The sequence below is a fragment of the Podarcis gaigeae genome (assembly GCF_964106915.1).
Source record: "Podarcis gaigeae genome assembly, chromosome: 9".
Taxonomy (NCBI): Eukaryota; Metazoa; Chordata; class Lepidosauria; order Squamata; family Lacertidae; genus Podarcis; species Podarcis gaigeae.
The window spans coordinates 64,775,020-64,793,593 of record NC_139685.1 but is presented as its reverse complement, the minus strand read 5'-3'; the positions used below and the strand labels follow the sequence as shown (position 1 = coordinate 64,793,593).

At 42.4% G+C, this 18,574-nt stretch overlaps 1 protein-coding gene across 1 annotated transcript; it reads left to right on the top strand.

Annotated features, from left to right (window-relative positions):
• The first annotated feature begins 219 nt into the window (after positions 1-219).
• Positions 220-15,965, top strand: IBSP (integrin binding sialoprotein). Its single transcript, XM_083757261.1, has 6 exons — positions 220-285; positions 2,308-2,358; positions 2,459-2,530; positions 6,410-6,484; positions 12,254-12,373; positions 14,982-15,965. The coding sequence occupies exons 1-6, from the start codon at positions 232-234 to the stop codon at positions 15,546-15,548; spliced, it is 939 nt and encodes a 312-aa protein (XP_083613387.1). The 5' UTR covers positions 220-231; the 3' UTR covers positions 15,549-15,965.
• Positions 15,966-18,574: the final 2,609 nt, after the last annotated feature.

Sequence of the window (18,574 nt, the reverse complement as noted above, 5' to 3'; positions counted from 1 at the left end):
ATCATTGGTCCACCTAGTCAATTCTGTCTACACTGACCAGGATTTCTCAATGAACACGTGGAGGTCATTTGTGGGCCCAGTGGACACAGCCTTGTTTCCTCTTCCATGTGTTTACTCTACACACATTTACTGTGTGAATAGGACCGTGAAAATAACACCTGTCATGTATAAATGCCTGGTTTCCCAACCTAGAAGTGTATTTTCTTTTTTTATTTTCAGAAATCAGAAAAAATGAAGGCAGCCCTAATCTTCCTCTGCATTTTGGGAATAGCTTGCGCCTTCTCGGTGAGTAAAATCAGCAATTATTTACGTAGCACGGGATTCATTGTGAACATCTACTTCAATGACATTTATTGCAACTGTTTCTGAAGGGTACTGACCCTTCCATTCTGTGTTTTTGCATCTAGCAATGGAATTCCCTGCCAGCTGGCCCTGCCTGCTGGTGGACCGTTGAAATGCTACAAGAAAACTCTGTGTATATTGGCAATGTGCCTGTCTCTTGCTCAGGTCACACAGCCATATGCAAACAGAACGGGTGTGTATGTGGATAAGTTGGCAGGAGGTCCCCAGTGGGGACTGGTCATGGATTGATGTCCGAGTTGCCTAGCCACAGCCACAACCACAAAAGTCATGGTTGAGGAGAAAGACATACCAATATCATTCATGAGACAAAATCAAAGAGCTGCCGCTTAGCATCCAAGGAAGATGTGTACAAGGAGCCTTCCCATCCTGTTCCAGCTCCATCTCTTCTCCTTGACTTCTGAAATATACTCAGAGTCAAGAGTGGATTTCATGCTCTTTATCCAGCTCATAGTAGTGAGGAAGAATGGAAGTTCCCCCCAAATGTCTGCTTTGTATACATTATTTACACAATGGGCCCCACGTGATTGGCTAATTCTGGGATTCTCCTGTAGGCCAATCAGGTTGTGGATTCACTTCCACCTGGAGTTGGATTGGGTGGCTCCTGCGGACCAATCAGACTGCTGCATTCTGGATCCTATTGTTCTAGGACCAATCAGACTGCTGCATTTTGGATCCTATTGTTCTAGGACCAATCAGACTGCTGCATTCTGAATCCTATTGTTCTAGGACCAATCAGACTGCTGCATTCTGAATCCTATTGTTCTAGGACCAATCAGACTGCTGCATTTTGGATCCTATTCAAATCAGTACATAACTCCCTCTCTCTCTCCCTCTCCCTCTCCCCCTCTCTCTCTCTCTCTCTCTCTCTCTGAGAGAATAAATGGGTGATGGATGAATAGGATGCACTTGTGTTCCAATTTGAATAGATGGATGGGAGCTGCTGTTTGCACCCCTGTGACAAATAACCCCCAAGGGAATGTGGCCCTTGGGTGGGTGGATGAATTTGTATCCCACCTAGAGCTTTGATTATTTGCAGCTAACTCACAGAAATGAAAATACCGCCTCCTTTAGGAATGCAAGATAATTCCATCAGAAATGGAAATGTCACCAGAAATGGCTGCAATTCACATGTTCATCTGAGGTTAGGAACAGAAATCATGAAACAGAATATAAGTGAAATTCGCCCTGTCTTTTTCAGTCTGCAAATGTTTCTGATGTTTCCCTTCCAGTGAAATGCATTGAAATTAATTACATAATTGATTTGATTGCTTTTGGCCACAGCAAATAGCAAGGTGAATAATAATGTAGGTTGTAGAAGAAGCTGAACTGCAGCAAAATGGAAGCAACGCTGGTGGCAACAACAACAACAACAACACAGCATGGGGTGGAAATCTCTGGCTTCTTATATCCCTGCACATAGTACATTGTACAGTTTAGAATGATATATTTCTTTCTCTTATCACACTGCTGCTCTTTTCTATATCCCATCCAACTCCATCCTACAGATATAAAGAGAGGTCCATCACACTACAGATAAAGGAAGGAAGGAAGGAAGGAAGGAAGGAAGGAAGGAAGGAAGGAAGGAAGGAAGGAAGGATAACAGTTTTGGTTCTTTGCTCAGCAGAAATAGCTTTGATCTATGAAGGCCAGTCCTGCATACATCACTAGGTGTCACTCTAGCGTTGTTGTTTGGTGTGTAAGTGGTGGTGGTGGGGGGGTGAAGCTAATGTAGAAGCAAACAGCACTTTAGTGCAACGTATGGACAAAATACAATTACTACAACACAACCCTAGATCAGAAGCCTGAAAATGGGGAAGGAATAAAGAACACTTTCATTTCTCTTGTGGAAATGTGTTTCACCTAGGAAACTCCCAAACCCAGCTAAGCAAGCAGGAAAAAAAGGAAAATCACCACTGACTTAAATAATCTCTTCTTTTCTTGTAGGTAAAAAACTTCAGAAGAAGATTCAAAGCAGAGGATTCTGAAGAAAATGCAGTATGTTGTCAACTAAATCAAATTCTCGGTTCAAAATGAAATGTGTTGATGCTTTCCTTAAATTCGACAGCTGAAATTCTTTTATCTTTTTTTCTGACAGGTATTCAAGAACAGATATAGGTATTTTCTTTATAGGTACCCCTACCTCTACCCACCTGTAAAGAGATATCAGGTAAATGCAATTCCTTTTTAAAATGCCAAACCCGAATCCTTAAAAATGTAAGAACCGTTACTGAGACACAAAATAAAGGCAAATACAGACGCTGAGTTAGAGGCCCTTTTGAGCCTAATTAATTAGTATATGATGGCTCTAGTGTTTTGCCTCTGCGTAGTAGCGACTGGTGTCCATTGGGATTGGTGTGGCAGAATGCTAGGAGGCCATCAGTAGGAGAAGTCAGAGCCAATAAGAAGGACAGACAAGAAATTATCATTTTGCTGTCGTTCTCCTCCCTTCTGAGTTCTATAACGGCAATCCTGAAATTAAGGAGGCGGAAGCCACAGCTACTGCCACCTTCTGGTAGGTAAGCAGGCAGACAAGTAGGCAGAATGAGGTTGCTTCAACAGTGCACCATTCCATACCATTCAACATTTGTAATAATAATAATAATAATAATAATAATAATAATAATAATAATAATAATAATAATAATAATTTTATTATACATACCCCACCCATCTGATTGGATTGCCCCAATGATTCTGGGCTGCTTCCAACACATATGAAAACATAATAAAACATTAAATGTTAAAATCTTCCCTATAAAGGGCTAACTTCAGATGTCTTCTAAAGGTTGTATAGTTGCTTATCTCATTGGTTCAGGGGTCACATAACTCCAATGCTTTTTTTTCTAAAAAAATTTTTAGGGGTACAGTCATAACTCGGGTTACGAACGCTGCGGATTGTGCTTTTTCGGGTTGTGGACCGCACTGAACCCGGAAGTACCAGAATGGGTTACTTCCGGGTTTTGGCGCTCATGCAGAAACACAAAATGACATCACACGCATGCGCAGAAGCGCCAAATCGCATCATGCGCGTGTGCAGATGTGGCGCTTCAGGCTGTGAACACTGCGGGTTGCGAACGTGCCTCCCGCACGGATCACGTTTGCAACCAGAGGTATGACTGTACTCTCATTTTGACTCAAGAAAATCACCATCTTACAGTTCAAATGGGGGGGGGGGGGAATACAGTAAATGGACAAAAGTACAAAGATTCACAAAATGTTTAGGGGTATGCGTACCCCCAGGGAAAAAAAGCACTGCATAGAGTTCTATGCTCTCCAACATTTCTCTGATGAAAATAAGGATGTCCTAAGGAAAAGCAGGACATTCCAGGACCAAATCAGAAACCAGGACTGTCCCTGGAAAATAGGGTCTGCCATTCACCCTAATAGACCATCTCCATCTACAGTGGTACCTCGCAAGACGAATGCCTCGTAAGACGAAAAACTTGCAAGACGAAAGGGTTTTTCGTTTTTTGAGTTGCTTCGCAAGATAAATTTCCCTATGGGCTTGCTTTGCAAGACGAAAACGTCTTGCAAGTTTGTTTCCTTTTTCTTAAAACCGTTAATACCCAGGGAATCCGTGCTTCGCAAGACGAAAAATTCGCAAGATGAAAAAACTCGCAGAACGAATTAATTTCATCTTGTGAGGTACCACTGTATATGTAGCCCTCAGAAATGGCATACAAGTCACAGAACCACGAAACCCACAACCCCTATGTGAAATCCCTTTTGTAATTTCAGGTCCTTGCCACATACACCACAAAAAAAGGTTTGTATGCGTGTGTTTAGAATTTTGGAATTTTAAGCTGGTCCCGGTGAGATCAGTGCTGATGGCCCAGGGAGGCAGTGCATGAGATAACTTGCCTCGTGCCTCTGAATAAAGTCAAAATATTTCTTATAATAACAACTTCCACTGTAAAGATAAGAAAAGGAAACAAAACCTTTGCCTGCAGCTATTCACATGGCAGTTTCATACGGAGGAGTCTTGATCATTGTCTCTTGAATAGGGATGGAAGGATCTGACAATTTTGGTTCTCTTCAGTATCTCATTTCCCCCCAATCTTATTCAGTTCTCCACATTTCTTTAGCATTTTTTTTTGGGGGGGGGAGTTGTGTGTGTAAAAAATCATCAGGAAATTTCCTTAAGAATTTTCCTAATAAACAGATTTTTGTATGTAGTTTTGACCAATGTACACATTTTTTTGCAAGCCATTTCTCGTAAGGTAAAGCATTTTTGCATGTTATTTTCACAACTGGATTTAATTTATGCATGCTTTCACCTAAGTGATATGCATTTTTGTAGACATTAATTTGTTGGAGTAGTGCATTGCAAAATTTGGATTACTGTGAATGTCAAAGGACGGCTGTGTTTCAGGTCTCATATTGTTTAAGTAAGTTCAGGTTCCCTTTGAAACGCAAACAGAATTGACATTGTCCCTCCACCCCTACTCTTGCATGTAAGAGAGAGATTCCAGCTGGGGCAGGGGGATGCTAATTACATGTTTTCAAGGATAGCTCATGCAAGAAGCCTAAAAATGGTCCTGCTTCTGGGAATGTTGTGCCGGCAGAATAGTGGTTTGGCATGTCTCTTGAGTACAGAGATATTTTTGTGCTTCACTGTGTAGAAGATGAATCCTGTTCATATCTTTCTTGTTTGCCTCCTCATAGAAAACAGGCATGGCTTTTAGGTTAAGGCCAATATAGACATACAACCCAAACATCTGTAGACTGGATGTCTAGGTACACTGTTCAGACCCCTAACGATTGTAATGGGATAACATTTCCTAACCTAAAACGCAGGATGCTTCTGCAACATTCCTGATTTTTATATGGGTGATAGGAAGAAACTGGCACCGCCCCTTGAGAGCATTGCCAAGGTGCAGATTGCTATGTGAGCCGAGAAGTGTGGTCTAGCCCATGGCACTAAAAAGGGATCTGAAGGCATAATATGCAGCTCTATGGTTGACGTTCAGTGGGCTTGTCGCCATATAAAAACCCTGCATGGAAGTCTCTCTGGGCATCAGATGTATGATTCTATGATAAGCTCCTCTGAGCTCTTTGGCTGAAGGTCAGATGCTGAGCAGCATCCATTTTTCATAATCCTTGCTTCTTTGTTTAAGTTTAGACGCATAATTTTAGATAGGTAGGTAGGTAGGTAGGTAGATGACAGACAGACAGACAGACATACAGATAGGCGTCAGCCAAAAAATCCCACTTTGGCTGATTAATATTCTACAACCTTTTAAATGTGTCTATGGGTTATTGTTTTACTGTTTTGTTTTTAATAATTACTTGTTTTTATCCTGTGTTTTATTCTGTGAACCGCCCTGAGATCTTATGATGAAGGGCTGTCTATACAGTGGTACCTCTGGTTACAAACTTAATTCATTCCAGAGGTCCGTTCTTAACCTGAAACTGTTCTTAACCTGAAGTACCACTTTAGATATCAGTTGCCGCTGGTGCACAATTTCTTTTCTCATCCTGAGGTAAAGTTCTTAACCCGAGGTACTACTTCTGGGTTAGCGGAGTCTGTAACCCAAAGTGTTTGTAACCCAAGCTGTTTGTAATCCGAGGTACCACTGTAAATCTATTTAAAAAAAAAAAAAAACTTTCACAGTATCAGTAGGACACAGAACAAACCAGAGACCTTCTGGTTTTAAACTTTGAACGTGGAGCCTCATGCATATATGCATAACAAGCATGTGAACTACCAAGCTCCTTCTGCACTATATATGTAATTCCCAGATTGGTTTAACAATCAATCCCTTTCCCCAAGGACATCTGAGAATAGTAGTTCTGTGAGGGGAATGGGGTGCATGTGTGTCTCCCAACAACTCTCATCACCCTTAACAAATTATAGTTTGCAAGATTCTTTGGGTGAAGACGTGACTATTTAAAGTGGGGTGATACTGCTTTAAATGTATAGTGCAGATGGGATTGTTGCTGTGTTTTTCTGAGAACTGAAGTTGACCATTTACATGTGTATAATTCAGCATTCTGTTTTGTGATAGAAATGCGGGAAATGCCTCACAATTGTATCTCTTTTTAGTTTAACAGTGACTCATCCGAAGAAGGCTATGGTGGTGATAGTTCAGAAGAGGAGGAGGAGGAAGAAGAAGAAGGGGTAAGAGACATGTTTGGCATTGGTCACAACAAACCAAGGAGCGTAAGAAAACAACCAGGATTGTTTTTATAGACTGTACTCTGCAAGCGTCCATGGTGACGATTACTAACTGCCCACAAGTTTCCATTCTGGTTCCTCGCAATATTTTTCAAGTCTCAAGTCATCTAAACAAGAAGTAACCCTTAAAGACACAGTGAGAGATTGTGAGAGCCAAAGGTTTAGAGACAGATGTGACTTTTGTCCATTTATACCAATGCAGCTGTTATGGTCCTCAGGTGAACCATTCAGTAATATTTTGTTCTTCAGTACTTAGGCAGATCAGCTTTAATTCACCCTCAGATATTTTTTTATAAGGATAATCACACAACTAAAGAATTATGATTTAAAGAAACACCTTGTAATATATACAATCGAGATATCATCCAAAACCAATTGGGAGTGCATTTTGTGATATCGGTTTCATAATTTTTGACCTGCCAATATATTGCGAATCATGATGTGTGTGAGGACTGGACGATATATCGTCCAAAGCAGGTTTGAAGTCCATATCGTGACATTGGTTTCATAATTTTTGACCTGGCAATGTATCGTGAATCATGGGGTGTGTGTGTGTGTGTGTGTGTGTGATATGCAAAAATCACAATGTGGGGAAAACCATGAAGCCAGCCAATGCCTCTACATAGCTCCATCCTTATTTCAAACATTGTGATATACAGTTGTACCTTGGTTGACGAATGCCTTGTAACTCGAACGTTTTGGCTCCCGAAAGCCGCAAACCCGGAAGTGAGAGTTCCGGTTTGCAAACGTTCTTTGGAACCTGAATGTCTGACACGGCTTCTGATTGACTGCAGGAAGGTCGTGCAGCCAATTGGAAGCCACGCCTTGGTTGCCAAACATTTTGGAAGTTAAATGGACTTCCTGAATGGATTCCATTCGGCTTCTGAGGTACGACTGTATTGGTATATTAGATGTTTAGTTGGTGATGTATTGCAATGTTGAAAACCAGATATCACTTCCTACATAAGAAAATAGTTATGTTAAGGAGGAAGGTTCAGCCTAGCCTTTCCCCTGCTTCTCTGCCTGCTCCCTCAACTGTACAAAGTCCATTCAATCCATAACCTGGTAGAATCCAGGAAGGGCTTTCCCACTACTCCTCAGCCCCACTGTAATCAATAGGCAAACTCGGCCCTCCAGATATTTTGGGACTACAACTCCCATCATCCCTAGCCAACAGGACCAGTGGTCAAGGATGATGGGAGTTGTAGTCCCAAAACATCTGGAAGGCCAAGTTTGCCTATGCCTGCAATAGGACTTGGTCTCCTTAAGCCAGTGGACTTTAGTCTTATTGTCCCCAAAGAGCCATCCACAACAAGACCCACCTCAGTCAAACAGAAAGCAAGCCCATCGACACAAAAAGGGACAATGTGTCCACAAAGAGCAATAGTCCGTGACACAGGTCTGGGCGCTGGCATATTTGCAGTGTTGGCTGTTATGCATCTTCTCCATGTTTGTATTTACCTCAGGACCGTGTTAGCTCCCCGAGAGCCGATATAATCTCCTAAGTAAATATGTATCTTGGTATACATGTTATTTGGGGAACACATATTTTACCTGAACAGCCTGGAATAGCTTCTTCATTTCAGTACCATTATGGTCTCTTGGGTCAATATGTGCTTAGACACAAGAGTATTTATAAAAAATGATTTTTTTGGCCTGACTTGGATGTCAAAAGCTACAAGAGTGCCACTATGTTCTATTGTACTTTGGGGGCAGATGTTTTCTCCCATGTAAATGAAGTTCCTGCATGAGAATCAGAACTCTACACACATTTGTCTCAAGCCCATTCTGTTAGGGTGTTGTTTTTATGAACAGTTATTGGGGTGGGTCTAAGTTAAATGTAGACCTCACCATCTTGCCCAACCATTTATTATTTCTCTGGTTACTAGAGAAAGCCTTGTTGGCTTTCCCCCAAAAGGCTCTTTCATAGGTTCTCTGTGGCTTCAGCAATGGGGATTTACTTCTGGTAGGGTTCTCCTTGTCACCATGACAATTAGCCAGCTCTCCTGAGGTGCAGGCCCTGAGATTTAGGGGCAGAATCTGGAAACTAGAGGATGAGACTCGATGGATCACAGTGGAGCCTGGTAGGATAGGGACAGAGCAGAGCAGTCCCTGGTGACTGAGGGCAAATGATGGCACCTGGTGGATCAGAAGAAGTGCCAGATTGGGCTTCCAAGTGAAGCAACCTGGAAACAATTATTTTGGGGAGACAGACACCTTGTTTTGCATCCTAACTTCTTGCTGTGTGGACGGAAGGAGCTTCTGGTCATAGAAGGAGAGTTGGAGGGGTCCCTAATAAAAAGTTAACCTCCTGTCCTTCATTGGGCAACATCCCTTTCTCTCTCTCTCTCTCTCTCTCTCTCTCTCTCTCTCTCTCTCTGGCTGTATACACGCATACACTTAAAGCACTTGGCTTCCCCCAAAGAATTCTGGGAATTGTAGTTTCCCCCACCAGAGAGCTACAATTCCCAGCACCTTTAACTACAGTTCCCAAGTTTTCTGAGGAAAGGAGTTGTCTCTCTTGGCTGTTGGTGGTGCTAATTCACAAGCAGTCTCTACACACGTACAAGGGTTTGTGTGAAAGAGTGTACACTTGTTGATTTGGACAGGTCAGCTGTTGTGTACACAGGCACACAAACTGTACACCCAGTGAAATTTACATGTGAATGACTCCACAAGCAGGCAGCTCAACTATCTGTGTACACAGGTACAGACTGTACACTTATTGAATATATTGTGTGAACACCATAAAATGTACGTAAGTACCTTTAGAAATATGTATTTTTGGATAAAAATATGTTTATAAATGTGTACAGTGAGATAAAGGATACTGATAAATGCATCTCTTGTGAGAAAATACATTCAGAAATATATATTCAAATACAAATTTGCACACAGATTTTTTTTTTAAATGGCAGATTCATGCAAAAACAGGATGGGATGGAGATTCTGATTCTTCTCTTGAAGAAGGTGGTCAAAACACTAAAACTATATGTGTGTGTGTGTGTGTGTGTGTGTGTGTGTGTGTGTGTGTGTTTAACCCTTGCTGTAAACTGCCTTGAGTATAGTCTTTAAAATGGAAAGGTGGGGACTGTCTTTCCAAAGAAGCAAACAAACAAATAATCCTCACAGTTGGCAAACCCTAATTGCAACAGAATAGGGCTTTAGAGGTAAAGATCTATTTATTACCAGCTCTGCTAGGCTGTTATTTGCACACATGAGAGGCAATTATCCTGTGTCAATGCTTTTTTGGGGGGCGGGAGCAGGATGTCCGAACATCAGGGCCAATGTTTGCAGTGTACCCTCTGTCCATGATCTATTTTGTTGGGAAGCAATTAGTAACTAGAATGGTATGGAGAAAAGTGCTCTAAAACACAATATACTGAATGTATTTGGATTACATATATATATATTTATATATATTCAAAGAGGTGGGGGTGTAAATTGGGGGTTTTAAAAGGAACAAAGTGGGGAGGGGGAATTGAAGACATGTGGGGCTCCAAGTGAGAAATAGTAGGTAGTTAGCACAGTCATAAAATCATAGAATTGTAGAGTTGGAAGGGACAGTGAGGGTCCTCTAGATCTTTTGAATTAGGTTGCAAAATCTTACCAATCCTGGTAAGACTTATATTACAAGCAGCCCTTCAGGGGTGGATGGAAATGCACTAAATGAAAGCATTATATTTCCCAATAATTTTTTATTGCGATCTTAAGAAACTTTAAGTCATTTGAAAATATGTTCAAAAGAACAATGGAAAAATATCACATAGAAGCCTCTAGTTGACTGTAGTAGCTGACAGCTGCTACAGGGATGTGGGGTGCTTCATTACATCCCTTCCTTCAGTGCTGTTGCTCACCTATTTACCTATCCTGGCAGCACTTCCTTGTTCTTCCACTCTTCTGTCAGGTGCTGACAAGGATGTAAGTGGTAGAAATGCAATACTGCAGTTGAAAGAGGGCTCTTGGGATTCCAAGCTGCCATGACAGACAGCTGGAGGCTTCTATTCACAAGCCTCAGTATGCAGAAAAGCAGAATTGTCACTTGCGAACATTCAGAAAGCACCACTGTATTTCTCGGATCCATCTCAATGGTTTTGCTACTGGCTATGTCCAGCCTCGACAAAAGCAGAACCTCAGGAACATTTAAACAAACAAGAACACTATAATTGCTTTTTATAGAGGTTGTGATGCTCTCAGATTGCTATCCAAATAGCCAGCCACACCATGCAATTTTGCAAGTTCTCGCAACAGAGAAGAAAATAACGTAGGTTTTTACTGGCACTGCACGACATCTTATTTTAAGTGTTTTAACCGCCTGATCCTAAGAACTGCTGCCCCGGCACAGAAGTACTTAGCTTGCTCTGACCAACAGCAATGCCAGAGCAATGCTGCAAAACATGACGTTATGACAGTTTGCGGTGAGGTTATGCCAGCATTGGGGGCACTGTTGCCAGTGCAAATGTTTGATCCAGGACCTGAGGTTCACTTTCCCAGTTTGCCCTTCAAATATCAGGTAGTTGCCTTGATGACAGCTGTAGCAGAAAGTGCCCTAATCCCCCATCTCTCAGTCAAACTAATTTAAATCTTCAAATGTGTGTGCATCCGGCCCAATCGCCTTCTAAATGTGGCCCCTCGGATGGTATGGGAATCAGTGTGTTTTTACATGGGTAGAATGTGTGCTTTAATTTAAAATGTATCTCTGGGTTATTTGTGGGGCCTGTCTGGTGTTTTTACGTGAGTAGAATGTGTGCTTTATTTAAAATGCATCTCTGGGTTATTTGTGGGGCATAGGAATTCGTTCATCCCCCCCCAAAAAAATACAGTCCCCCCCACAAGTTCTGAGGGACAGTGGACCGGTCCCCTCCTGAAAAAGTTTGCTGTCCCCTGCTCTAGAATAAATACCAGATGCTAGTTGTGATTCCACAATGCAACATGTGTGCATTTGGATCATCATTCCAATATTAGCCTGGAAACATTTTTTTCAAGCTTCGTCTGTTGTTTTTTTATAAAATATGGTAAGCAGTGTTTCTATTTCAGTTGATCTGGCATGTGGATCTATCTATCAGCCGTCTTGTCGTCTGTCTGGTGGAATCTGTACACATGTTAAAAACATTGTGAAAATGCTTTTTTTAAAAAAAATCGTTTTGAAAAATGTTTTGAATTCGATATAGCTCACAACCGCCATCTTGTGTCAGAATTATATATTGCACTTTACAACACATTCAAAACGTTTTATTTGCAGCTGTATATCTGAGTCCTCTGTCTCAATCTCTCTTACACACACCATGGACTCTGTTGAGCTGGGACGATTTCAAAGTGGGAGGTAGACAGGTGCTATAATTTATTGATGACAATGAAGGCTTTTGAGCATCACAAAGGTCTTCTTCATATAGTGCATAAAGAGCTGTTTAATGTCTTCTCTATGCACCAGTCATAATCTGATGTATAATAATTTATTTATACCCTGCCCATCTGGCTGGGTTTCCCCAGCCACTCTGGGCAGCTTCCAACAAAACACTAAAATACAATAACCTATTAAACATTAAAAGCTTCCTTAAACAGGGAAGCTAAACAGATATATGGTTATTGCAGACATAAGAAATGGAAGGAGAGGGGGAGTTGCCCATTCTATAAACACAGAAGGGCAGTGTTTACTGCATCTACTGAAGTTGAAATTAATTCTGATATTCCTGGTTTTTGATACATCTCCAGGGACAGTCAAATGAAGAAAACAATGAAGGTGGAAAGGAGAATGAAGAGGCGACAGAGGCTCCTACTGCAGCAGTGACTGCAGATAAAAAGGGCACTAGCAAAGCCACACCTCCTAAGCAGGTAAGACTGGTGGACCTTTAATACCCCTGCAATAAATGGAAAGCTGTACAGGTTGCTACTACCAGCCTGTTGCCTCAAATCATCCCATATAATGGGGTGCTTTCTTCTTAATAGCATTAAGGCAAGTTCCCCTCCCATTGCAAATAGTGGGGTGGAGGGGAGATGATTCAGATCAGGACTGCTGTGGGGGGCAAAGGGTTGAGGTTTCCTACCCTCTCCCATGCCATGGTCCTCATCCAACTCAGACAGGGGCATATCTGTCATGGCAGCAGCAAATCTGGTCCTCTATGGGCACAGCCGGACTTTCACCACATTGTATGGCCCTTCAGCAGGTGGAATGTGGACATGGGTTTTCACCCTAAAACGGCTAACATAACATAAATAGATAGTAAGAAATATTGCAAAAAAGAGAGTAAGAGGAAAAGGAGTTGGGAAAGGCAATATCATGTTTAGAAATGCCTCAATAAATAGAAATTTTACGAAAGATTGACAGAGAAACTGAGGGAAGTAAAAAATTGAAGAATGAGTGCAAAATAATTTGTTGATTGTATAAAATACGTTTGGAAAATGAATAAAAATTATTTTAAAACAACAGCAAACATAAATAGAGTGCAGCCCCCTAGAGCCCTCCATCTGGCCTAATGGACTTTTTCCAGGCCACACCTTCTCCTTAGCCACACCCCTCACCCCTCTTGCTTTACCTCTCTTGCTTGGGTGTTTCTTTTTCCAGGACAGGCCCTCTTTTTCAGGGGTAAAATTTCTGTCCTGGTGGGCATTTTTAAATTTTCCAAAATGTGTCTGGGCTATTCTTTCTGGATGAGACATAGATGTAACTGGTGGTTGAAGACTTGCTTCCCTCTTCTCATCTCCTTCCACCCTCAGCAATATATCACAGCTTCTTATAGCCTACATATAGTAGAAGTATTTAAAATGAGAGTCCTCTTTTTTTGCTCTGCAAGATATGGCAACCCTAGTTCTGATTGTCTGGAATGTGTCCCTTGAGCTCTAATAATGGCTCTTGCTCGTTCGCAAGGAGGATAGAGAGAGGTGTGTGTAGAAGCTAACCTCCTGTATAAAAGTAAAATTCATATTCATTTCTCCACCCACTGTAGCTTCTGGCCTCTGGAAGGCTGCCCAGAACATGTGACATTAGCCACAGTCCATATCTATCCTGTAGCTTCTTGAGGAATGCTGCTGCTTTCTGCGTTTTCCTCCAAATCACCTTCCATCCAATATGAAAATGGTAGTTGCACTCACTTGGCAGTGAAGCCAAGAGTACATTTGAGAAGGCTGTGGCACATGCACAGATGACAGTGTATGTGCACATGACAGCTTCATCAATAGATGTCTGGGAGGGGTTGCAGGTACGGGGAAACCAAACAGGTAAAGGGCACCAGGTGAAGGTATCCTCAGCCCCTCTCTAGTGTGTACAGCAATGGGGCAAATGCAACATGAAACACAGTGGTGCAAAAACAACCTTGCTGCATTTTAAGCTGCTAATCCAGGCATAGGCAAACTTGGCCCTCCAGATGTTTTGGGACTACAGGTCCCATCATCCCTAGCTAACAGGACCAGTGGTCAGGGATGAGGGAAATTGTAGTCTCAAAACATCTGGAGGGCCGAGTTTACCTATGCCTGCACTAATCAGAGTTAGAAACTCATATATATATGCTAGGCTCCAAATGGCTCCTTAAACCAGGGTTACAGTCACCAAAACGGAATGGCTAGCTACCATTTTGGGGGCAGATAGTTCGAAAGTCGTATTTTTCAGTACGACTTTTTGGTTCCTGTAATTCATTCCGATTGTACAATACAGATGGAATATAGCAGATAGAATTCTACAGGGTGTGTTGCTAGTGTGTGAAAGCAGTCAAGATGCAAGAATTCCCCAGGCATGCACCTCCATATGGAGGAGACGTTAGGCACCATCCTGGCGCCCAGGCATCTTCACTTGGTTGCAAGTGGCCAATAGTAAAAGGTAAAGGGACCCCTGACCATTAGGTCCAGTCATGACAGACTCTGGGGTTGCAGCGCTCATCTCGCTTTACTGGCTGAGGGAGCCGGCGTACAGCTTCCAGGTCATGTGGCCAACATGACTAAGCCGCTTCTGGCGAACCAGAGCAGCGCATGGAAATGCTGTTTATCTTCCCGCTGGAGTGGTACCTATTTATCTACTTGCACTTTGATGTGCTTTCGAACTGCTAGGTTGGCAGGAGTGGGGACCGTGCAACGGGAGCTCACCCCGTTGCGGGTATTCGAACCACCGACCTTCTGATCAGCAAGCCCTAGGCTCTGTGGTTTAACCCACAGCGCCACCCGCATCAATTAAGTGGCCAATAGCCAGGTGCAAAATGCGCCTGGTGAATTTCGAACGCTGCTGCTAATATATACACAGTCAAAGTTGTATCACGTAGAGGGTTAGACAACTCCTGTTCACTGCTATTTGGGGTCACATGAGGATATGGTATGTTGATTAGTGGGAGAAGTTGTTATACTATGTTCCTAGCTTTCATATTTTGGATTGATTGCCTTGGATCACCCTACCTCCTTTCTAACTCTGGGTTTTCTCCCCCTTCCTGCCTGCCCCAATATTTTTGTGTCCATGCAGGGCCCCATAAAGAAAGAGCCCCTGGAGAAACCTGGAAATGGAGGAGCAGCTAAAAAGGGTGAAAAGGACAAAGCTCCCGAAAAAGGAGGGAAGGGAGAGGAAGACAGTGACGAAGAAGAAGAAAACGAAGAGGAGGAAGAGGAAGAAGCAGAGACGGTGGACGAGAACGGAAGCGGCGTCAACGGCACAAGCACCAACAGCACCGCGGAAGAGAATGGAAACGGTGGCAATAGAGAAGAGGAAGAGGAAGAAGGGGAAGAAAACGAAGCGACCACTGCCATTCCCACCACCCTGCTCCCCACAGTCCTCCCCACCACGGAGTATCAGGACCAATACGAAACCACCACGGAGGACCAGTGGCACTATGACACGCCCTCTGAAGAGCCATGGCCGTACGATACCACCACCACCGGTTATGAGAATGGCTATGAGGTTCAAACAGAATACTACGCGAGTGAGAATGGGCAGCCCCGAGGGGATACTTTCAGAGCCTATGAGGACGAGTATAGCTACTACAAAGGCCATGGGTACGACGTCTATGGCCAAGAATACTACTACAACCAATGAAGAAAAGAAGCCGTCTCTTGGCCTGCTTAATGTTTTGCATGGCAGTTCTTTGCAAATGCCTACTCAGGAAGATGTATCACAATATAACATGGTGCCTTTTAAGTGAGAGTGGAGGTTGCTGTCTGTTTTTACTGCTAACTATGAAAATGTATTCTTTTTGTCTGGTTTTTTTTAAATAACAGTTTTTGTTGCGCTTTTGACCAGTATTCATGTACCCGTTGTGGACTTTTTGTAGGGTTTGCAGTTTTGTTTTTAGAACGGTTCAGAAGTGTGTCAAATGGAGTTATTGTCAAACTGAAGTGTGTCGTATGCTGTACATGCTCTGCCCCTGTGTTTCTGATAAAGTCAAGATGAGTTTTGAAACATTCTGCAGGCTGGATTTGCTCTAAGTAAAGATAAAGAATGATGAAATTGCCAGGCCATTTTCATTTCTTTCCACATTGCCTTTGGGAAGCACAGAGCAGTTTTCATGGGGCACCCGGAGGTCGTCCTATCCAGCCAGGCTGAAATCTGCTTAGCTTGAACAGTGTAAAACCCAGCACTCCAATTATGGGTGAAGACATAGGATGAGAGAAAGGTAACTCTGTTATGAAATATACATATCCCATCTACTGAATCCCCTAACTTTAGCCAGACTATGTCCCCAATAGCCTTCTGAAAATAAGAACTATGGGACTTATCATAAAAGGTAACAAGGCTGAGCCCCCACGACCCCTTATAATTCAAGTACTGGTGTCAACATTATGTGGCATAACCATAAAACATTCACATCCAGATCCTAACTAGGAACGAACGGATCTGTAAGGTTCAGTTCTCCCAGAGTTTCATCTTCCAACCTTAAATATAGTTCTCCACACATCTTGCAGCAATTTGCAATATTTTTGGGGGGGGGGGGATCCTGATGGAAATTAATCAGAATTTCAGTGCAAATTTCTCCTAATAAACACATTTTTATATGCACTTTTGACTAATGTACACATTTTTGCAAGCAGTTTCCCACAGCAATGCATTTTTCTTGTGTCATCTTCACTAATAGCATTGTTTTCATGCACACATTCCCCAGATATATGCATTTTTGTAAACACATTTGGTTGGAGAACAACATTGCAAAATTCAGAGAAGTGTGAATTATGAAGAACTGCTGTGTTTTGGTTCACATACAGTGTTTCAGAAGGTGCAAATTTGATAATCAGACTTTAAATGCACACCTGATTGGATTTCTCCTCCACTCCTAATCCTGACAAATATATGGGACCAGAAACCTCTCTTGACACACTTTTTCATGTTTGGACGCAGATAACACTGCAGATAAGTTTTCAAGTTGCAGCCACCAAAACAATGTAGAACTTCCACATTCTCTTGTGCATTTCTAGTCATGTATGTGTAAAAATGTAAACTAGCTTTGATGACTGCTTCCTCTTCCACATTATAACTTCCCTTCAACCGAGTAAACAGCACACAAGTCTCACCATCATGCATGCAGTGTTTTCTACCTGACTAACATTACATATGAGCTGATGCTCACACACCATAATACTTTAGCAGTAAGCAGACAGAGAAGGAATGGGAAACCGGTTGCCTACTAGATGCTATTGGACTCCCATCAGTCCCAGGCAGCATGTTCAGTGGTCAGGAATGATGGGAATTGTAGTTCAGCATCATCTGGAGGACCACAGGTTCCCCTTCTCTGAAGAGGAAAGGAAACTCTATCAACAACTACACTCTGGTTATTAGCCCATCTAGGAGAAGGAAAACTCTGAACCATGGGATATCTTCAGGAGAAGAAAAGGTTAAGGAGAAAACACCCACAAATCTGGTGTGGAGTCCCTAAGATATAATAATAATAATAATAATAATAATAATAATAATAATAATAATAATAATAATAATTTATACATACATACATACATACATACATACATACCCCGGCCTTCCCAGTTTAAAAACCAGGCTCAGGGAAGCTAATGATTAAAATATGACTTAGAAACAGCATAAAACAGCATAAAATACAACATAAAATGCAGCATCAATATCAATAAAATTCAAAAATTCAGGGGTCATTTTGAGGAAGAAGGAAAAAAACACCAGTCAGTAGACATCAAATGAACACCAGGACTAACTGGCCAAGTTGGTCCTACTAGGGCCAGCAAGGAGACCAGGGAAGAATTTAAATGTGGGGTCCCAGAAAGGGTTTCTTCATAGAAGAGGAAAGGGAAAAGGGAATAGAGGATCAGGCTAAGTCAAATTGAAGGTCAGGTGGAATAGCTCTGTCTTACAGGCCCCACAGAAGGAAATCAAGTCCTGCAGGGCCCTAGTCTCGTGGGACAGAGCATTCCACCAGCTCGGAGCCGTCACTGAAAAAGCCCTGGCCCTGGTGGAAGATAGTCTGGCTTCCTTAGGGCCCGGGACCTTTAAGCTATTATTATTCATGGACCTTAGGGTCCTCTGCAGGACATACCAGGAGAGGCGGTCCCATAAGTACGAGGGTCCTAGGCCGCATAGGGCTTTAAAGATGGTTGGATGGCACCTCCTTCCAGCAACTCCTGCCGCCAAGTTGGTGCCAAACATATCGCTCTGCTTTCCTTTGGACCCACATGAGGGAGGTCCTGTTGTCCAGCCAGCCCAGCTCCATAAACCTGTTGTCCTGTTGTCCAGCCAGCCCAGGACCTCCATACACCTGCTGGGGTTTTCTAACATAGATTAATCCAGAGGAGGTTACTTGAAATTTGCTCATCAATCACAACCACAGTATTTCACTCCATAGCTGTTGCCATAGCAATGATTTACACCAATAAAACAACTGTCCATTATGGTCGTTATTATAATAAAAGCAGCAGACTGGAAAACCAGAACCTATTAATAAATCTAAATGGGGATTATGAGCAATTAGCTCCCTATTTTATCTACCATTTGCCCATGCTCTGCATTTATTTTATTACCACAGCAAATATTTAAGCTTTCACGGGTACTGACTTGGCACGGTAATGGTCTGGCAATCAAGTTGTGTTTGCTATTTTATTCCCTGC